Source organism: Artibeus jamaicensis, unplaced genomic scaffold (assembly GCF_021234435.1).
Source record: "Artibeus jamaicensis isolate MK-2021 breed Jamaican fruit bat unplaced genomic scaffold, CSHL_Jam_final contig_477, whole genome shotgun sequence".
Lineage (NCBI taxonomy): Eukaryota > Metazoa > Chordata > Mammalia > Chiroptera > Phyllostomidae > Artibeus > Artibeus jamaicensis.
In genome coordinates, this window is record NW_026521854.1 from 2,311,398 (window position 1) to 2,334,697 (window position 23,300).

The 23,300-nt window shown below is 38.3% G+C and overlaps 1 protein-coding gene and 1 pseudogene across 4 annotated transcripts in view; one reads left to right on the forward strand and one right to left on the reverse strand.

The window, feature by feature from the left end:
- The first annotated feature begins 3,353 nt into the window (after positions 1-3,353).
- LOC119054789 (annexin A2-like) lies at positions 3,354-4,406 on the forward strand (annotated as a pseudogene).
- A 6,891-nt stretch (positions 4,407-11,297) lies between these two features.
- Positions 11,298-23,300, reverse strand: part of ADAM28 (ADAM metallopeptidase domain 28) — a 54,191-nt gene continuing 42,188 nt past the window's right edge. The window contains exons 15-20 of one of the 4 annotated variants that reach the window (XM_037152834.2): positions 19,720-19,822; positions 17,435-17,594; positions 16,726-16,806; positions 16,326-16,404; positions 11,555-11,634; positions 11,298-11,383 (exon numbers count right to left, since the gene is read on the reverse strand). In XM_037152834.2, coding sequence (XP_037008729.2) covers positions 11,558-11,634; positions 16,326-16,404; positions 16,726-16,806; positions 17,435-17,594; positions 19,720-19,822 — 500 coding nt within the window. In that variant the 3' untranslated portion in view covers positions 11,298-11,383; positions 11,555-11,557. The other 3 variants (XM_053668031.1, XM_053668032.1, XM_053668033.1) reach the window with 3 other exon arrangements.

Genomic DNA, 23,300 nt, shown 5'->3' on the forward strand with positions numbered 1-23,300 from the left:
TAAGAAAGACTTTAACCTGTTCATTAAAAATACTACTGGAACAAATTTTAGTGTACTTGAAGACTTAAATCCTAAAGAAAAACTGAGTATTTTATACTATTAACAGAAACAAAACTGAAATGTTAAGAGTTGCATAGTAACTATCGCCAACAGTCAGATTTCAATTGTGCAGATTTCATGATTCTGAGCTCTTAATCACCAGTTCCAGGCAGGCAGGAGCTGCTTTGTGCGCACTATAAACCTCTCAGCCGGCATGGAGAACCGGCCCAGGGCTTTCCTAAATCAAAACTTCACAGAGGGATAGCTCTAGGATAAAATTGCCTTTCATCATTCAAATCGACACTGCTTTTTTTTTCCACAATGGAAAGTTTTGATTAAAACAGAAAAGAGAAGAGATTGAGTACCAGAAAGGACACTGCATAGAAGACCAGAAATACAGGTCACACTGAGGCACTATTTCAAGCATCCGCTCATCATCCGGCCAGAGCCCTGGAACGACGGAGACCTACAGAAGCTTACACTCTCTCTAGTATTTTGTTAAACTCAGTGTCAGTGGGGGAAGTGAGCCAGAACCAGAAAGAAACTTTATCTGCCCATTGCAACTTAATATATATTGCCCCAATCGAAAAATAAAGGACAGATAAAAATTTAGCTTAAAAGTTGCATAAAAATTCCAGGATAGGTTTCAAAACCACCATCAGTAAAAACTATGTGCTGTCAAAAATTCTGCTTTCAGTCTACTAAACTGAAATTCGTTTTGCTTATTAAACATGCAACCAGTATTGCAAGGTAAGTTAAAAGTTCATTGAGATTTTATTAATTTTGATTTACTATTTACTTATTACTATATTAAATTAATATCACTTCTGGGCATGCCAAAATGATCCTGATACTACCACTACTACTGAGATATTCCTATAATAAGTCTAATGGTGGAAATGGATCTACAAACAGATATAATTTATATAAATGGTACGCATTATGATTGAGGTTTGTGCATTGTATTCAGGTAGATTTTAGAAGTATAACATTTGGTGAGTAGAAAAAGTCAGATAATATTAGCTGGAAAATAGAGGAATGGGTATTCTGGTGAGAGAAAACTGTAATATATATGAACAAAGTCATGGATGTGTTTGTGGAACTGCAATGTGTTTGCCATAACCTGAATATAACATAAAATAGCAGGGATATGATCTAAGCTTGTGAAACATGCAGGAGTCAGGTTATGAAGAGAAAAATGTTAAAGGTTTTAAAGAAGAAAGTAAATATCTGTGAAATATTTGGCTCATAAAATTGTCCGACTTTGCAACTGGGGAGAGAGAGAAATCTGGAGTCAATTCTAAGATACAGTTCGAGCAACTGTATGACATCTTCCAACTTGGCCAGTTGACAGGAGCTGCACTTTAGTTATTCCCCTTCGAGGCAGGAGATGTATCACCTGGTGTACCCTTCAAGAGCACAGCACCTTGGAGGTAATGGATGTTCAAACATGTTCACTCAACATTTGTACCATGAAAGGAATTTGTAAATTAAACTATCTTCCTGCAATACTGATTCTGTTTATTGGATAGTTGAATATCAACTCATAAATTAAGACTGTACAAATAACAGTGAAAAGATTATTTACTTGGTGCATCTGGAGGAAATGAGGAATGGCATATATATGGACCCTTATGAGTACAATATTCAAGGATTGACTAAACATAGGACTTAACTTATGATCATGAAAATAAGAAATCATGAGCAACATTCTGACCACAGAGAATTTTGTTCTCATAAAACTTACAACTTAACATTCAGGAATGTTTCCTAATAAAGTGTATTTTATAATTCATGGCAGACATTTAGTATCTAACTAAAAATTAAACTCAAATAGCAGCATGGACAAAAATCATAATAATTCCTTAAATTAAAAAATGTTTATATATATTTTATTATTTGGTCAAAATAACAGATCTAAATGGTTCAAACATTATGATTCCTATTTCACAGATGACTCAAAGAGGTTAAATGACTTACTTCAAATGCAGGGGTGTCCAACCTTTGGCATGTCTGGACCACACTGGAAAAAGGAGAGTTGTCCTAGGCTACACATTAAATACACAAACACCAATGAAGACTCATGAGCAAAAAAAAAAAAGGCTTTAAGTAAGTTTACAATTTTCTGTTTGGCAGCACTCATAGCCATCCTGGGCCACATGCAGCCTGCAGCCTGCAGGTGGGAAAGCCCTGCTAGAGGGTCTATCATACATGTCTCCTAAGTTGTGAAGGTAGGAGAAGCAGTGTTTGATATGAGAACTGCAGTGCTTCAAATGAATGTTACTGTGGGAGAGTCCATGATGATTTCAATGGCCTCAAGTAAGAAGCCTATTCTAAGAACATAAGAAGATAGGAATTAGCAGGTTGGGTAAGAGGGTTGAGATGAGAAGAGAGAGTTTAGAATAAGTATTGAAAGGGGTAATACATGTTCAGGAGAGTCAAACAAATTATTTAGTCAGTCTTGATGAAGTTAACTAAGGTTATAACTCACAGAAATCATTAGATGTATAAGAGTTTCATATTAGAAACTGGATTAGGTACCTAAATTTTTGGAAATGATGGTAAGGCTGTTACCATTAGAATTAAAGTTGTCTTGTGGTGAGGTCCAAGAACTGTAATGCTAGTATTTCTTTACAGGGATGGGTCCTTAAATCCTAAAATTTCTAAAATTACAGAAGAATTTATCAATATAGAAAAGTAACATGATATGTATTAAAGGTCATTCTGTTAAAGAACAGTTATTGAAGGGTACTTATTAAAGGGTAATAACCTATAAATTCCAAATCTCATTGCCTATACACACAATATGATTTCTTTATAATGCAGTCAGGGCATTGCACCACATAATCATTCAGAGACATAGGACACTGGAAGTTCTGCCAATTTTAATATGTAACTTTCAGTGTTATCATGGAAATCAACATCCAGCTTGAAGATGGAACAAGAGAAAGAGTGAGGCATTTATGGGACTAGATTTGGAAATGATGATATAGCATCCTTGGAATTCCATTGGCCAGAACTCAGTCACATTGTCACATTTAACTGTAAGAAAGGTTGGGACAATAGTCCAGCCATATGATCCAGAAGAAAAGGAATGAAGTTAGTGAACATCTATGTCACACAGCTTTAATCTGTGTTTGTTATATATCATAAGGTTGTTCAATATCAAAGATTGGGTAAGAATAGAAATTGATAGCTGAGCAACATGAAACTCAAAGGAAATAGAAATGGAAAAGAAATAGTTTTAAAACCATGTTTAGGTGCTTGGCATATGGAGACACTCATAGTTCTCAGCACCCAGCCTAACTTCATTCAAAATGTCTATTGTTCACAAAATTCTATGCAAGCTCAGCTTTGAGGGTAATTACTCGACACCCCTAAATGTGTATGGGTCAGTCAGCCTACAGCAACTTTGATTCTGACTGGCATGATTTTAACATTGAAACAACACATTTGTTTCAATACATGAAGAACAAGGATGTGGATGAGTTCACCATTGTCAACATTTTGACTGACTGCAGCAATGAACAGGACATTGTCTTCACCTACCAGAGAAGGGCCAAAAAGGAATTTGCATCAGCACTGAAGTCCATATCGTCTGGCCACCTAGAGATGGTGATTTTGGGCCTATTGAAAACACCTGCTCAGTATGATGCTTCTGAGCTGAAGGCCTCCAGAAAGATCTGGGGACTCACTCACTGAGATCATCTGCTCAAGGACCAACCAGAAGCTGCAGGATTAACAGAGTCTACAAGGAATGTGAGACTGATTTGGAGAAGGACATTATTTCTGACACACCTGGTGACTTCCACAGGCTAATGGTGGCCCTCACCAAAAATGGAAGAGCAGAGATGGTTCTGTCATTGATTATGAACTGCTGGACCAAGATGCCCATGATCTCTTTGATGCTGGAGTAGAGAGGAAAGGAAGTGATGTTCCCAACTGGATCAGCATCATGACCAAGTGGAGCATGTGTCACTTGCAGAGAGTATTTAAAAGGTACAAGAGCTCCAGACCTCATGACACACTGGAGAGCATCAAGAAGGAAAGCAAGGGAGACCTAGAAAATGCATTCCTCTACCTGGTCCAGTACATCCAGAAGAAGCCCTTGTATTTTGCTGACTGTATGACTTCATGAGGGCAAGGAGACCTGTGACAAGATCTTGATCAGAATCATGACCTCCCACAGAGAAGTGGACATGTTGAAAATCAAGTTTGAATTCCAGAAAAAGTTTGGCAAGTCCCTGTACTATTACGTCCTGCAAGATACAAAGGGTGACTACCAGAGAGCCCTGCTATGCCTGTGTGCTGGGAGTAACTGAGGCCCAAGGAGGCACAAGCATCCAGGAGTGGTGCTCCTATGCTTGCAGCTAAGAGTTCTAGAAAATCAGCTTGCAACTAATAGCCCCCTGTGCCCATCCCTGTGAGGAAGATGTTAGCATTGCTCCTACTCCGACCTTCTTTCAGTTGCCAGAAACTTGCCTGGCTTTCCCCTCTAGTCTCTCCTTTCAGCCAAAGGAATGAACATTCTAAGGAATTGGAAGTGAAAGTTATGATGTGAAACACTGTCTCATAAACAGGTGAATAAGCTGGAATTTTACTTTAGAACCAATGAATAAAAAAATAAAACCATCTTTGGGAAGCAAGCAGTTTTCCTGAAAAACATGTGAAGTATGTAAGAAATACCCCTAAAATGGGTGAAAGTTAACAAGGCCATTGCCTGGGGAATGAGCTTTCACCGACAATGGATGGTACTACAGATGCGGAAGAGACTGAAGGTAAAAGGTAAGTTTGTTGGTGAATGAATGTCTCTAGATATTTCAGTACAAGGATTCAGTAGGGTATGCTAATTCATTCAACAAATATTTAGAAATGTTTACACTTTTTTTTCTAGACTTTGTATAAGAGTTTTGGGATGTGAGATCGAATACTTAGAACTGTGAAGAAAATTTACTGAACAGTGAGTAGAACGGTGCCTAAGGAAAAAGAGAATGTAGACTTAAGTAAGAGCGGGTATTTTGGGTGTCAGCTAAGGAATACTTCCAGCTGTGGCGGACTGGTTATATCAGAGCAGTCCCCTAGTGATGTCTTAATGAGATAGAGGAAAACAATGTATATGTAACAACTATTAGAAGGCATTTAGAGTAGTGTAGCTAAGGCAACAAGGTCTGGAATGTCCAAGATTTCAGAGAGAAAGGAAGCACACAGCGGTAAGCTTGACATTCCCCTCCACATTTCCCTTCAGGTATTTAGGAATTCTTAGGTTCTAGCTAACAGGTTAAAAGCTGAGCAGAGTTCTCAGTAGTCTCACACTGCTACAAAGACAAAAATTTGAATTAAGGGTCCCCCAGGACAGACTGATAAACTCCCCAGGATAAGTTGGGATCTATGAAAGACTGAACTCTATTAGTAAAGGAAAACAAAAACTACTCCAGCCTTTATAGATTAAAAACCAGTTTCTGATCAGTGCCGTCCCCGATTATATTAAGGTTCTGGGCCTGGTGGTTAACTGCCTGCTAGAGGAAAAGGCACATGTTGGCAAAGTTGCAGTGAAAGTACAGCAAAATACAAGCAAAGACACTGAAATAAAGAACAAACTGACAGTAACCAGAGAGGAGGGTGGAGAGGGATAACAGGGGAAGGGACATCAAGGAGCATGTATAAAGAGCACATGGACAAAACCAAAGGGGGTAGGTTCAAGGGTGGGAGGTGAGGATGGGTGGAGGGGAGGGGGTAAAGTGGAGACAATTGTACTAGAACAATAATAAAAAATAACTAAAAATACAAAAAAAGAAAGTATACCAGCTACTACATGCAGAACCCTGCATAAGTTTTACATACACATTTAAAAAAAGAAAGACCCTATGATTCTACTGAAATACATTCCCAAACTGGCAAAATTCAGGTATAATTTTAGATATCACATAGTGGCTTTGTTTGGGAGGGAGGGAATGTAAGGACGGCAAGGAGAGATTACAGGAGCTTCCAGGGCACTTATAGTGTTACAGTTTTCTTGATGGATGTAGTAGTTACATGGGATATATGTCATGAAAATTCATTAAGCTCTACCATTATAAATTTTGTATATTTTTCTGAACACATATATTAATATTATACCTCTATAAAAAATTTAAAAGCTTTTATATGCATTTATATGTCTCCACACATGTACATATATTTGTTTTGGATACTGTGTTGCAGCTGGTCAAGGCCTGGCGGTCCATTCTAGATTCAGGCAGTCTGTAAGAGAATATGTGGAGCTATGGGGGTGCTTGACATGCCTTTATTTATAGGTGGGTGAGCCACGCATGCTGCAAGTTGCAAGTCATCCCTAGTGAGAAGTCTCTACTTGCTTAAGTACTAGAGACAAACAAAGCTGGCCTCAAGCCAAAATATTATATAACATAGCATGATTCCGCTCATGCAAGCCCACTTTATGTTATGGGAACTGTTTATCAGACCCAGTCTCAAGGCTATGAGAACATGACTTATCAGGTCCATTCAAGGTTATGGGAACACTGCTTCCCTCACTCACCCAGACACCCGGGTGAGGAAGCCAGACTGCTTCCACTTACCCTACAGATACAACCTCAACAGTTCAAAACATTTCGCCTGTTGGGAGCTTATTTTTTGTTGTTGTAAAACTGTGATTGCTACAATCTTATTTATGCAATAAAGGCTGCATTTTAAAAACATAAGCGCTTATGTAATCTCCGTTCTTTATAAAAAACTTTTTCTAGGAGTCACTGTACTGTTTAGGCTGTTATTCTAAAGGTGTTCACTACAAAAGTTTATTATAAGTATATATCATACTTATAAATTCATTTTGAATTTGTGTATTTTATCTAGAATTATTCATGGAAGAAACATAATGATTTAACCATCCCTAAGGTTAGCACCTCTGATAAAACAATACTAATTTCAAGAAAGAAATATATTAAATCCTGCCAACATGTTTCATCAATTGACTATGCCTGTGAACAATTTTGCAACTGCAATATAAGAAGGTTAAATGTGTATTTCATTTTCCTTGGGAAAGCATTTATAACTAATACAGAGAGCCTGAAGCAAGGCAATGAAACGTGAATAAAAGGGCCAGAAAAACTACTAGGATCTTATCATATTTGATATTTGAATTTTTATAGAATATACTATTTAACTGCCATAGATAGTGATCAATTTTTCTTATTGGATACCAAGTGAAGATAATTAGATAAATTATAATACTTGATATATAACACATTCTTATCCACATATAATTCAATTTTAAATAAATTAAAATTGAGATTTGGTTTGTTAATTATTCATTTGCAATAATGTTACTAGGTAACTGGGAGGACACTGCCCAAAACAAAAGCTACAACCTTTGACGGTAACCTGCACCTAACCAGATCCATCTAATCAACACATGCACTTTCCTTCCCAATCTAAATTTAGCATTGCCCTGAATACTCTTTTCATCTTTCCTTGCCTTTTCTCTTCATCAATAATCTTACTGAATCTATATATGGTCCTACTTATCTGTTGCTGTCTAACAAACTTCCAAGCCTGTCTAACTCGTTTCTACTGAGAGGAGAGGAAGGGGGCGGTCATGTCTATCACTGCCTAGTTAGCATGGAAGGCCCAGCCCTCTGTCCTGTCGGACGGGTCCCCAGCATGCAGCCTGGGACAACCCAGGAAATCTAGACTTTCCAGGCAGCCTTTGCTGGGGTAGTAGGAGTGCAGCCACAAGTATTTGTAGTGTCAGGCTGGAGTAAAGCATTTACTGTTTAAAAGTTTTGTTTTCTGGTCTGTTTTGTTCCTGGTCCTTTGGCTAAAGCAAACAGACAGACTTTTGTTAGGGCTTTTCTTGTCTCTGTCCATTGCCATTTCCAGGTTGATGGATTCTTCAGGTTCAATCGTACAGAAAGAGAAAGAAAAGAAAGAAGGAGAGAGAGAGAGGAGGAGGATGGAGAGAAGGAGGAAGAAAGGAAGGAAGAGAAAGAAGGAAGGAAGGAAGGAAGGAAAGAAAGAAAGAAAGAGAAAGAGAGAAAGAAAGAAAAGGAAGGAAGGGAGGAAAAAGAAGAAAGAAAAAACACTCAGGGTACTCACTACTGTGTCCTTCTTTGCATCCTGAGGTCTTAAAAGTCCAGTCTTCTCTCCAGTTTTCCATCTTATCATGACAGAGTGCAGCAGAATGCCTGCTTGAGTGTGGTTGGTAGGGCAATAACATGGGTGTAATGATTTATAGTTTTAATTTGAACATTTCACCTAAAATGTCATATGGAGTGCTTGAGTGTGACATTGTTATGTTACAGAATTACAAATTTTTTATTTTGTATTTTAAAAGGCTGTTATTTGTGCCAGACCATATATATATGTACATTTTTAAAATATATTTTATTGATTATGCCATTACAGTTGTCCTATTTCCCCCACTTCATTCCCCTCCACCCTGCACACCCCTCCCCCACCATTCCCCCCCTTTATCTAATATCCATGTGTCTCAAGTTCTTTAGATTCTATATTTCCCCTACTATTCTTGCCCTCCCCCTATCTATTTTCTACCTACCCTCTATGCTACTTATTCTCTGTACCTTCTCCCCCCTTCTCCTCCTCCCACTCCCCTGTTGCTAACCCTCCATGAGATCTCCATTTCTATGGTTCCATTCCTGATCTAGCTGTCCTCTTAGTTTGCTTTTGTTTTAGGTATAATTGTTAATAACTGAGTTTGCTGTCCTTTCACTGTTCATATTTTTATCTTCCTTTTCTTAGATAAGTCCCTTTAACATTTCATATATATGTACATTTTATAAAGGGTTTTTAGTTGTACTTTGTATGAGAAATAGAAAAAATTATACACCTACTTCATCTTTCTGATTAAACTATTTTTAAAGAAACTTTCTATTTCATCTAAGCTGCTGAGTTTGTTTTACCATAAAGTTTCATCCTACTTTGTTATTGTCCTTTCAGAGTCCAAGGGACCTGCCATGCCATCCCTCTCGTTCCCAGGACCGGTCATTTCTGCTTTCTCATTGTACTTGGTGTGTTTTGGTAAAGGTTTATCAATTTAAGTTTCCCTTTCAAATAATCAAATTATGGATTTGTTGTTTTTGGTCATATTTTCTGTATGTACTTCATTTTCTTATTTTGTTTATTTCTACTTTTATTATCTGAAGTGATTGATTTTAAACTAACATAAGCTTATAAAGATATACATTTTCACAGCACTATCCAAGAAATTTTTATATCTTTTTATTTCATTATCCTTAAGTTTAAAAAATCTTCTAATTTTATTTTTATTAATTCATAAGATTTTGAAGGGTGCCAGTTAATAGACAAATGTTTTAAACTTTCCAAGATACCTTATTTTAATGGAATTCTATATATTTCTATTGTGTTCTGGACAATTTCTTGTAACAGTTCAGCTTCTTGAAATATATGAGACACACTGATTAGCATATTTTTTTAGTGAAGGATTCATGTTGTCTTTAAAATTGGATATTTTCTGTGGTTATGAATATACTACTCTTTATTCATTAGACTGTACTAGTTGCCTAGTTAATAGTGTGGTTCAAGACTTCTATAACCACACTGTTAACATTTTTTCTGGTTATTCTATCAGTTCCTGAGAGAGGTATGTTTAATTACCTGCCATTCGTGAATTTACCTAACCCCATAATGCTTATTAGTTTGTGTTTCACATAGTTTTAAGCTTTATTACTAGGTGTATAACATTTAAGATTATTATGTTTTTATGATGCATGTCCCACTATATTTCCACTTGTATTTCTTACATAAAATCTACTTGTCTAATATTTATATAGCCATACTGGCTTTCTGATAAAGTATTTGCATGGTATGTTTGATTTCTTTTACACTCAATTCTGTCTTTACAGTAATATTAAATACCATATGTTTCTTGGGATATAAATAAAACTTTTAAAAGGCTTTCTGGAAAGTTTTCTCTATTTGATCAATGCAATTTAATGATTTCTTCTTTAATTCTATTTATTCTACTATTCATTCTATTTTAGTCTATATTTCAACTATTACTTTTTTTAAAAAATTATTTATTTTTATTAAATGTATTAGGTGGCAATGGTGAATAAAGTATACAATTCCATAATACATCATCAATGTATTATGGAATACAATACATCAATTCCATATTACATTGTGTGTTTACCACCTAAAGTCAAATCTCCTATCACCATATATTTGACCCCCTTTACCCTCTTTTACCTCCCCTAAGCCCCCTGAACCAACAAGACTAACAAACAAAACCTCGTAGACACAGATAACAGTATGGTGGTCAACTAAGTACATTTTTATGTCTAGTATTTTTCCTTGGATCCATTTTCTATGTTTTTTTGTTCTGGTTTTACATTTGGAATACATTCCCTTGTACCTTGTAATATATTTGTTATTTTTGGCCCTTCTCTTGTCTTATTTCTGCATAGGTTGGAATCTGTAATGCAATGTATTGTTTTTCTTTGAAAATGTTTGTTCCTTATGGGGTTGGTTTTTGGTCATTTTTACACGACACTACCGCTTTTTCTATGAAGCAATGTTCATAGATGAGGACAGCCTCAGATACTGTCAGCTGCAAAAGCTCAGGGAGTGGGAAGTTGATCAATCTCCCACAGGGTGGAAAACCTCAGACACCAGAAAACCAGTCCATGACTCACTACCCACAGACAGCTCTGGGTCAGAGGGTTACCTTCTGCCCCCAGAAAAGCAGCATCTGAAGATAAACTCTTTAGATGTTACTTCTCCTGTTGGTTTTGAGGGGTTGCAGTGAGAAAATAACTGTCAGGGATTAGTAAATCTCACTTCCCCAGGCTTCTCACCGCAGGAGAGCCCTGACTTTAATCTTGGACCCCAGGAGCAGTTTCAAATGCTGCAAGTATACACAGACAGTGCCATGTGTGCAAGACAAAGCTGGCAAGCAGCCACAGAGGAGAAACTGATAGTCTACCCTTCTACCCCATCACAGAACTACCAGGTGATTTCCTTTCCAAGCCAACCACACAGGAAGTCTGCGAATGAAGCAACCCCACCCCTGTCCTCCAGGGGATCTTCCAATTTCCTTAAGTTCTTCTGGGACCAAAGAGAGAAGCAGCTGTGTCCTACCAGCAATTTGCTGGAAATCACTGGATTAGTTTTTGTAATGTAAACAACATAAACATGGCTTCTTTTCTCATTACATTTACTTTGAATCAGATCCCTGGTCCTCTTTGTTGCCCATTTGTGCTTCAAGAAGAAAGCAGAAGTTTGCCCAGACAGCCCTGAGTCCTTAGTTGTGAGCCATTGTTGCATGAAGCCCCTTTTTTCCCCTCTGAGTGAGAGAGAGATTCGCCATCTGAAGAGAAATTAGAAAGCTCACATCAGTGTAAGTTCTATTGTGACACTATCTCTAGTTGCAACAAAATGAAAGGTATGACTATGTCTGGCAAATAAGCATATAAAATGTTCAACATTATTTATTATTGGGAATTGCATATTCAAACAATAATAAAATATCACTACTCACCTGTTAGAGTGACCAAAATCCAGAGCACTGAAAGTAGCAAATGCTGGCCAGTGCCAACACTGGGCAGATCCAAGGGGAAGCTGAAGTGTCAGGTGGAAGTCAAGAGAAAATATAATGGAGATGTGTAGGAGAGAATAAGAAAGAGTGTAAGTAAATTAATTCATAAATGAATAATGTTCTGCGGGGAAGGGAGACAACAGACAGGGATAAATGCAAAGACAGACTCTCTGGCTTTTGACACTTAATAATCTGAGCTCTTTATACTTAAGCTTTTTATACTTAAGAATCTGAACTCAGCCCTGGCTGGTGTAGCTCAGTGGATTGAGCGCAGACCTGCGAACCAGACAATTGTGGTTCGATTCCCAGTCAGGGCACATGCCTGGGTTGCAAACATGTTCCCTGCAGGCCACTTCCCAGCAGGGGATGCATGAAAGGCAACCGTACATTGATGTTTCTCTCCCTCTCTCCTTCCCTTCCCCTCTAAAGATAAATAAATAAAATCTTAAAAAAAAAAAAGAATCTGAACTCTATGAGCATCTTGAAATGTTCTCATCTATGAAATGCAGCCAATTTATGACTTATCAATTTCCAAAGAGGGTTTTTAAAGAAATGTGTAAAGGTAGTATGGTCACAAAAAAAGCAAAATACACCCTGGCTGGTGTAGCTCAGTGGATTGAGCACGGGCCTGTGAACCATGCGATCGCGGTTTGATTCCCAGTCAGGGCACATGCCTGGGTTGCAGGCCAGTTCCCAGTGGGGGACACATGAGAGGCAACCACACATTGATGTTTCTCTCCCTCTCTTTCTCCTTCCCTTCCCCTCTCTCTGAAAATAATTAAATAAAATATTTTTTTTAAAAAAAGCAAAATACAATAGAAGAGAGATGTCCATGGTCTTAAAAGTGGAACTCTATGTGGAACATTTCATACGAGATATGTACAGCAAACACTACTGGGAGGTATGAGAAAGGAGGATGTTTGTAATCACTGGAAAATGAATGCCTGGGAGGTTTGAGAGAATAGAAGGTAAGGGGGGTGGCAGAAAAGGAGTGAATATTTTTAAAACTCAACTCTGAAACAAAGTAGATAAAAAGAAATGGTATTGAAATCATACTCCCCTCAGTAGCAAATAACAACTTGAGATATGAGACAAATTGGCAGAGACATAACTAAGTGTTCTACTGACTTTTGCTTTGATTGGAAAAATTTATTGACAGAAAAGAAATTATGTGACCCTGTGAATTGGGGAATGTTTTGAACAAATTTCCTGTGTCTATATGGTGTTTTTTTCCCTGTACTGACTTACCCAAGTAATAAATGTAATTTCAATCTGTTGCTATTTCAAATGTTTTTTTCTTATAATAATCAGAAGCCACAAATACCAGGAGGTTCAAATTTGAAGAACAATTCAAACAGCTACCACTCTCTCATTACAGAGTCAAAAGATTATTTTTTGTATAAATGCAAGAAAAGTTCACAAGTGTGAACACATGTACATGCAGACAGCAGCAGTAAAATTCTAGGTAAGATGTTAGTGTCAGTTCAAATATCTGATGCTTTTCACCCTCCATTAAAAAGAAAGTTACAAAAATATAGGAAGTTAAAGGATTTAATGTGGACAGCCAACAAGTAAATTATGGCCCAAACTTCAGAAGTAGATGTTGTTTTTCCTTGGGAAGCCAAAGGGGAGTCTGAATGTGGGACAGATGATTCATTTGGGCCCATCCCCATCCCTTACATACACAGAACAAGAGTGGCTCATGCCTCGAAACAAAACCCTTCTAGGGAATTCTCTATAAGCAATGGGAGACTCAAGAGCCCAAGAAGCAGCACAGAGGCTAATGACAGGCACCCATACTAGATCAGAGAGAGAAAAAAGCATCAAGGAGAGATTCAGTGCAAAAAGAAGGCAACTCTCAGGAAGTAAATGAAATGAAAATCTTTCTCCTTGTGAAACAGGGTATAGACTTTGGGGCCTCCAAAGCCTCCACAAAACATGGCTGAGGGGTGGGGTAGAGCTGATACTTTACATTACAATGATAACTTGGTAGCTTTGGTAGCTAGTTTAATAGCTGTGCTACTGTCTAGGGGCAAGGTGGGTGTAACTTTCAGACTGTATCCTGACCCCTGACTAGCCGAGGAGGTGGTTTCCCCTGGATCATTGAGTCACTTTTGCCCTGACTGGGAGTGGCAGCAGAGAGAATGTAAAGTATACATAAAACTGGCAAATGTAGCTCAAAGTGGGAGGAGTCAGAGATGAGATTACTCAGGAGGCTCTGGGTCAGAATTTTTTTTTTAATTAATTTATTTTTTTGAATTGATTATGCTGTTACAGTTGTTCTATTCCCCCCTTCATTCCCCTCCACCCTGCCCCCCCAACCCCACCATTACCCCCCTTTAGTTTATGTCCATGTGTCTCAAGTCCTTTAGGTTCTATATTTCCCATACTATTCTTGCCCCCCCCATCTATTTTCTATCTACTGTCTATGCTACTTGTTTTCTGTACCTTCTCCCCCCATCTCCTCCTCCCACTCCCCTGTTGCTAACCCTCCTTGAGATCTTCATTTCTATGTTTCCACTCCTGATCTAGCTGTCCTTTTAGTTTGCTTTGGTTTTAGTTGTGGTTGTTAATAACTGTGAGTTTGTTGTCCTTTCACTGTTCATGTTTCTTTAACTTCTTTTTCTTAGATAAGTCCCTTTAACATTTCATATAATAAGGGCTTGGTGCTGATGAACTCCTTGAATTTGGTCTTATCTGAGAAGCACCTTATCTGTCCTTCCGTTCTAAATTAAAGTTTTGCTGGGTAGAGCAATCTTGGTTGTAGGTCTTTAGATTTCATGACTTGGAATATTTCTTTCCAGCCCCTTCTTGCCTGGAACCTCCAGGACATCTTTAAACGCTCCAATATCCGAATTATAGGGGTACCAGAAGGGGGAAAGACACAACCACCAGTGGAAAAACTATTTGAACAAATAATAAAAGAAAATTTCCCCAATCTGGCAAAGGAAATAGACTTCCAAGAAATCCAAGAAGCCCAGAGAGTACCAAAAAAGTTGGACTCAAGAAGAAACACACCAAGGCATATCATAATTACATTAGCCAAAATTAAAATGAAGGAAAGAATCCTGGAAGCAGCAAGAGCTAAGGGGACAATCACCTACAAAGGAGTCCCCATCAGGCTGTCAGCAGATTTCTCAAAAGAAACCTTACAGGCAAGATGGGTCAGAATTTAAAACAAAGGGCAGGCAGCTTGTAGGGAAGAAAGGAGCCAAGCTACCAGCAGTGAAGTAGCAGCTATGCAGTTTGTAGGGATTATTCAGCCATTTGACCTGGTGTAACAAGGGAAAGAATGGCATTTTGCTACTCTGATCATGCCTGCTGTAGCTGCCATCAAGGATCCTGCCTTGCAAGGCAACACTGACCTGTTGCCTTGCAAACCCGGACTCTATCTGGACACTTGGAACTTGTGCCTTCCCTGGATTTCACCATGATGCAGTGTAACAAAGCATGTGTTTTCCTGGACTGTAACTGGGAGGCTGATGACAACATACCCCAGATCCTGAAGGAAAGAACTACTGCGTGAGGATGACAACTTTGGTACCTTCCAGAGAGATTGGAGAACTGTTTGCGCAACTAGCTTAAGATAAGGAAATAGGGAACTATTGAGCTTGGTTTTGGCTTATAGCCTTTTGGGGAATAAGGGAAGTGCTAGGTCTTGTGGGAAAGCAGGGCTCTGATCATAAGTGCTCTGAGTCCCCCCAGGGTTGGAATATTGTAAATAAAAACCTGTATTGATTGTTGGGTCATTCACCAAGGCGCCACAGGAACAGGCCCCGTCTGCTCAGCTACACCCATGGCAGAGTACTCTTCACCGTGGCTGCAAGAAGTGAGGATCCCCACTCTGGCTGCCCCCACCCTGATGGCCCGTAGGGAGATGTGTCTATCTGCTGACAGAGCTCATAGCCAGATCTCTCATCAGGAGAGGCTATTGGTAGGTACAACAAGCACACACATATGCAGAGTAAATCCATGCGAGCTAGTTCAGGGCAATCTAATTTCATATTCAACAAAAGATCACATGCCCTGAAGAAAAACAACACAATGAAATATAAGAGACAAGGTAAAAAAAACAGAGCAGTCCAACTCAAAAGAAATACAGATAATTTGGAATACAGAATTAAACCTACAAAATTAACCTGTCATATTCTTAGAGAGTTTTATGAGGATGTTGTATCTATACATCAAGTCAAGGCAGGCATGAAAATGGAACACTCAGAAAACAAGGAAATTTAGGGAATTAAAATATTACAAATATAAAATTTGAGGAAATTGTTTTGTATGTAGAGTAATGCGTAAGAATGTGGGAAATAAGGTTTAAAAGTAGTTAAAGAGCCCTGACTGGTGTGGCCCAGTAAGTTGGGTGCTATTCCACACAGTGAAAGGTCATTGGTTCTATTCCCAGTCAGAGCACATGTGGGTTGTGGGCTTGGTCTCAGGTAGGTGCATGTGCAAGAGACAACCAATTGATGTTTCTCACATTGATGTTTCTCTCCCTCTCTTTCTCCCTCCCTGCCCCTCTCTCTACAACTAAATACATGAACTTTTTTCTAAAAGCTGTTATAGAGACTTTGAAGATAAATACTGAAGATTCAGTATCTATAGGACAGGAATTTCAAGAGGAGAGAAGAGAGGCCACAGAATCTTTTATTATACTAAAGAAAAGCTTGGGAAAGAAGAGCAATTTCTCAGGTAGACATGAAATGTTACCTACAGAGCACCACGGAGGAGTCCCCGCAGAGAGGAGGGGCCCAGCCCTCTTTACACTGACACTGGAGCTCGTGGTCACACACCTGGGGAATCAAGGATCCTGTCAGTTTCCACGTTAGACTGTCCACTGGCTCGGGGGCCTACCCATCCACCGCAAGTCCATTCTGAAAACAGAATAACCCTGTTCTGCGTCTTTCCACTCTCTACATAGAGACAAATTAATGATAGGAATTTCACATATACTAGGTTCTTAGAAGAACTTTTTCATTCAAATGCACTACTGAGGGATTAGACAAACTTTATCATTTTAATCATTTCACCCTGAAACATTCTTTTACATCATCAAAACGGACCTAAAATTATGTAAGATTGAGCAAGCTTGGGGAAACATTTTCAAAACTTACAGCATGTCCTTTGCACTGAGATGAGCAATTGGTCGATTTGTAGGCTCTCTCGACATCCACACACTCTGCCTGAACACAAACCTGAGAAACATGACGTGACACTAAGGTCCAAGGGTGTCGGCTCTGCAAATTTCTGTCTGTTTGGAATTTGGTGTTATATTATTAGCCACTATTTCCAATATCAAACTTACCTTTTTATTAGGGAAATCACAGCATTCTTTTGAAAATAGGAGGGTGGGATCTGGATATTTTTTATAATAACATGTTTACAAAATCCTCTTAAAAATTTCCTTACTTCATTCAAAATGCTTGTGCTTCATTCATCAGGGGTTAGTGCACATAGTACAAAGTACCCATTCCAATCAGAGATATTATGAAAAGTATGTTAATATCACATCTTCTGTAGCATTTAAAATGATCATTCATGTAAAAAATAGTATTGTTAATTTCTTTATTATTATCAGAGTGACTAGCATTCATTGAAAACCTACCAGTCTGGGGACAATAAAATTTACCTAAGTTTAACAACCTTGTGCCAAGTGTATAATAAGTACTTATTAAGTAATACTGAAGGAATAAATGCAGGCAGGCATAAGTGAATGACATAAGCACTGCTTTGAAAACTGCTCCTATGGAACACAAAGAGGCCTTGAAAACAAAACAAAAAATTAAAAAAAACATTTGAATAAAAATCACAATTTCAACTTACCTTCTTATCTCCACACTTGGTTCCACTGGCTACCATGCCTATTTCTTGACTGTTGTCTTCAGGGTTAAATGTTTTACATGTCGAGAAACTTATTACATATCCTTTCTGGTGCAAATTATCTGAACCACCTTGACAGAACAACTTCCCACACATGACATCACTGAGGAAAAGCCAAAATTTGCTGCAGTTGAAATGCCAGGATCCAAGTTGCAATTTTATACAAATGTTGATAGCTCCCTGACTATCAATAGTTAACTAATGGTTTTTCTCCCTATAGCACAGACTTCTGGTTCTTTATATCAATTTTCCCCTATTCTTCAGTAATAGAACCACTGAATATGGGGGGGGGGGAGCACATTGTTGCTAAAGCAACAATACAAAAACACATTTCCCAGTTTCCCATGCAGCTAATTTTGGCCAATTGTCTAAGTTTTAGCCAATAGCCAGGAAACAGAGTCTTAAGTACAATACAAATTCTTGAAGGTACTCTTACTTTTTAGGGGGGTATTTCCTTTTTGCTCATTGGAAATTGACATGGGAGCTGGGGAAGCCAACACAGACCAAGGAAACACTTGGGAGAGGAGGTCATATGTGTGATGGAGCTAGAAAATATTAGGAGAATGGGGTTCTAACATAATGGAGGACACCTAGGAAATCAATTTCTATCTTATTTTAGCTAATGTTCCTTATTTATTCTCATAAATTGCAGCAGAATAATTCTGTCCACTACAGTTGGGTCAATACAAAGCTGAGCCTTGGTTGATCCTCCGAGGCATCATGTGGAGTTACTGAAAGAACCATCTCCCTGCAAATGCAGGAAACTGCTCAACACTCAATAAAGCCTTTCATTTACCATCAAGGAGAGTAAAGTCAATGCCAATAAAACTGCAGTCCATTGCTTTATGCAGAATTCAAAAAAGGGCTGTGAAAAAAGTATTCTGAGTACAGATAGAATCACATTCTTCTGATGCCTTTGGTGGCTGTTAATAAAAAATGATTAAGGAGTAGAGAAAGGCATGCATTCTCTCCAAACTTGAGAGAGTGTTTTCTTGAATTATTTAGGTGAAGATTCTATGGTACTGGGAATTACAGGCTTCTTCTCCACTCCAGCCAGTTACTATGAAGAAGTGACTAGAAAAGCAGCCTGTGGAGAGAAGAAATACTTGTGCCTCTAATGACAGAAATTATTCAGTGCACAGACAGATGGTGGTATGGGGCAGTGGTGTGTACACACGCTGCAGAGGAAAAATGGAGCTACCCTACTCTCTTTTCCTACTCACTACCTCTCATACTACTTATCGCTCTTCCCCTCCCCCCAAATATTTCCTTTTATCTATTTCCTCCCTTTGAATCTCCTCTGATTTTTTAAAAAGGAGAAAGCACAAAATATCATGATCCATCCTTTAGGCCCAACTGCCCAAAGAGATGACCTTATGGCCAAAATATAGTTTGTTTAGAAAAACTAAACATATGTGTATGTATGTATACTCATGTATATGTATGTATATATGAATATGCATGTATGTATGTGTGTAATATCAATCATCTATAAAAATTAGTGTTTAATAGAAAAATTTGAGAAATGCTGATCTTGTTTAACCTCATTGTACATTAATTTAAATGTGTAAAATTTGGAACAGGTACAAGGAATTTATTATAATTTGACTTTTTAATGTCATTTTAAAATTGCACAATCAAAAAGTCTTATAGAAAGATCTCAAATTCATTGAATGTAATATTCTATGATTTTTCTAGAGTATCACTATAAAAATTAAAACATTCTTCAGGTGAATTGTCAATGTTTTCTCTTACTGCCTTGTTTCTTTATATAATTTCATGGCAAGTTTAAATTAAATAAAACTGTATAGGCATGTTATTGGTTATTTCTCTGACTCAGTAAATACTTGTTCCCCTAGACTCAAAGTCAAAGACATCAGATGGGAAAATACCTAAAGTATCCTGGAAAATCAGTGGACACATTTTCAACCAGGCCTATTCATTCACACTGCATGTTCCACCTCAAGTATCCCTTCTATTCACTAGTGATTGTACTTGGTGTCATCTGAAGCACCTACCAAGAAGGACTCGAAAAGAGGGATCAATTCTTATTTCTCTTGTTAACTCGGTACCTAGCTTGAAACATGGCACATAGTAGTCATTTAGTGACTGTCATGAATGATGTTGAAATTCACTTTCTCTCCAAATGAAATAAATCAGAACTGGCTGGATGTGAGCAAGTTCCCTAGTCTGTGGGGTAGGAAGGTTCAGCCAACAAGGACACTTACTTTGCTTTACAGGGAATGTGTGTGTCGCCCACTTTGCGGCAGTACCCATACTTTAACCCATTTGTGTTCTTGCTGTAACATGACATATCTGCAACCTCAGCTCCTGGGCCAGGCATGACCAATAGGGACATATTTGAAAAGAAAAGAGAAAGGAAGTTCAATGCAGCAAAGGGTTAATGAAATATAAAACCAACAGCATAGGAACTATAGTTAATAATGTTATAATAACTATGTATGGTGCCAGATGGGTATTTGAAATAATGGGGTATCACTGTGTGAATTACATGATTGTCTGACCACTGTGCTGTACACCTGAAACTAATACAACATAGTGCTGAATGTAAACTGTAATGGAAAATTAAAATTAAAAAATGCCATTATGAGAAATACTATTTTGACATATAGTCATACATTGCTTAACAGTTGCATTGCTTAACAGAATGCAGCCAGCAGGGTTGCATTCTGAGAAATGCACCACTAGGCAATTTTGTCATTGTGGGGACATCACAGAGTTCACTTACACAAACCTAGATGGTATAACCCACTATACAACTAAGCTGTATGGTCTAGCCTACTGCCCTGGGCTACATGCCTGTACAACATGTGCTGAATACTGTAGGCTGTTGTAAGGGGTAAGTATTTGTGTATCCAAACATGAAAAAAGTACATGTCTTCTTGTTGGATTGTTCCCTTTCTCATTATGTACTACCTTTCTTTTTTGAAAGTCTATTTAGTCAGATACAAGTACTGCTACCCCAGCTTTTTTTTCTTTTCCATTTGTATGAAATATCCTTTTCCATCCCTTTACTTTTAGTCTGTGTGTATATTTCAATCTGAGATGGGTCTCTTAGAGGCAGCATATATATGGGTCTCATTTTCTTATCCATTCAGCTAACCTATGCCTTTTGGTTGGAACGTAAAAGCCATTAATATTTTCTAAAAATATATTTTATTGATTATGCTATTACAGTTATCCCTTTCCCCCCTTTACTCCCCCTCTGTGCTGTACCTCCCTTTCCATCATCACCCCCCCCCGCCTTAGCTCATGTCCATGGGTTGTATACATAAGTTCTTTGGCTTCTCCATTTCCCATACTATTCTTAACCTCCCCCTGTCTATTTTGTGTCTACCATTTATGCTACTTATTCCCTGTACCTTTTCCTCCATTCTTGCCCTCTCCCTCCCCACTGATAACCCTCCATGTGATCTCTATTTCTGTGAATCTGTTCTTGTTCTAATTGTTTGCTTAGTTCATCTTTGTTTTTGTTTTTTTAGGTTTGGTTGTTGATAGTTGTGAGTTTGTTGTCATTTTATTGTTCATATTTTTAATCTTCTTCTTTTTCTTAGATAAGTCCCTTTAACATTTCATATAATAAGGGCTTGGTAATGATGAACTCCTTTAACTTTACCTTATCTGAGAAGCACTTTATCTGCCCTTGCATTCTAAATGAGAGCTTTGCTGGATGGAGTAATTTTGTATGTAGGTCTTTGCCTTCCATGACTTTGAATATTTCTTTCCAGCCCCTTCTTGCCTGCAATGTTTCTTTTGAAAAATCAGTTGATAGTCTTATGGGAACTCTTTTGTAGGTAACAGTTTTCTTTTCTCTTGTAGCTTTTAAGATTCTCTCCTTACCTTTAATCTTGAGTAATATAATTTTGAGGTGCCTTGGTGTGTGCTTCCTTGGGTCCAACTTCTTTGGGACTCTTGAGCTTCCTGGACTTCCTGGAAGTCTATTTCCTTTGCCAGGGTGGGGAAGTTCTCCTTCATTATTTTTTCAAATAAGTTTTCAATTTCTTGCTCTTCCTCTTCTCTTTCTGGCACCCCTATGATTCTGATGTTAGAGTGCTTAAAGTTGTCCTAGAGGATCCTAAGCCTCTCCTCATTCTTCTGAATTCTTGTTTCTTTATTCTGTTCTGGTTGAATGTTTATTTATTCCTTTTGCTCCAAATTGTTGATTTGAGTCCTGGCTTCCTTCCTTTTACTGTTGGCTCCCTATACATTTCCCTTTATTTCACTTTTCATAGCCTTCACTTTTTCCTTTTATTTGTGACCATACTCAACCAATTCTTTGAGCATCCTGATTACCAGTGTTTTGAATTATGCATTGGATAGGTGAGCTATCTTTCTGTCACTTAGTTGTATTTTTTTCTGGAGCTTTGATCTGTTCTTTCATTTGGACCATATTTTTTGTCTCAGCACGCCTATTACATAGTAAGAGGTGGAGCCATAGGTATCTGCTATGAAGGGGCAACCCATGTTGCCGTGGTGTGGCAATGTATGTGGGGGAGAGGTCTGAGAGAGAACAAAGCAGCTTGGTCAGCTCTTGGCTTTCAGTCACTTCCTCTGCTACCTACAAGGACATTGGACCCTTCTAGTGCTGATTCCCAGGTGGGTAGGTTTGTGTACCTTCTAGGAGCCAGTGGGTCTCTCCAACAAACTCTCCTATGAGGCTGGGAGTTACTCCTGCTGCCTAAACTCCCACAGGTTTTTTTTTGGTCAGAGGTTTTGAGGCTTTATTTCCTTGCACTGGAACCCTCGGTTGCGTGATCTGTCTTGCTCCCTAGTTGTTCCTCCCAGTTTATTCACATGCAAATGTGGGACCACCAGGTCTGCCAGCAGCCATCTTGCTTGCCTCAGTCCTCTAGCTGCCACCTTGCCAAGAGTAGTCTCCACCCTGGCTGCCTGTCTCTGCCCCTCCTACCAGTCTGAATAAATGTTTTTTCTTTAACTCCTTCGTTGCTGGACTTCCACACAGTTCAATTTTCTGGCAGTTCTGGTTATCTTTTGTTTTTAAATTTGTTGTTGTACTTCTTTTGTTTGTGCAAAGTAGCAAAGTGTATCTACCTATGCCTCCATCTTGGCTGGAAGTCCTTTTACATTTAAAGTGATTATTGATAGATATGTATGCAGTGCCATTTTTTCTCTTACCTGTCAGAATGACTGTCATCAATGAAGCAACAAACAAGTGCTAGCGAGGATGTAGAAAAAAGGAAACCCTTTTGCACTGTTTGTGGAAATGCAGAGTGGTGCAGCCATTGTGGAAAGCAGTATGGAAATACCTCAAAATATTAAAAATGGATCTGCCTTTTGACCCAGCGATCCCACTTCTGGAAATATGTCTGAAGGAACCAGAAGCACTAATTTGAAAGAACATAAGCACCCCTATGTTCATTGCAGTGTTATTTACAATCACTGAGATATGGAAGCAGCCCAAGTGTCCATCAGTAGATGAGCAGATAAAACAACTATGGGATATTTACACAATGGAATACTACTTGGCCATAAAAAAGAAGAAAATTTTACCCTTTTAATAGTATGGATGGACCTAGAGAACATTATGCTAAGTGAAATAAGCCCAGTCAGAGAAAGACAAATGCCAAATGATTTCACTCATATGTGGAAACTAATGAACAAACTGAATTAACAAGGAGCACAGAGACAGACTCATAGATGGAGAGCAGACGACAGCTAGTTGGGGGGGTGAGGTTAAGGGGTGGAGGTATTGAGAAAATAGGGGGTTGAAGGATTGTAGAAGGATTTAAGGGTCTAGATAGTAATGAAAAAATACAATAAAGATTAA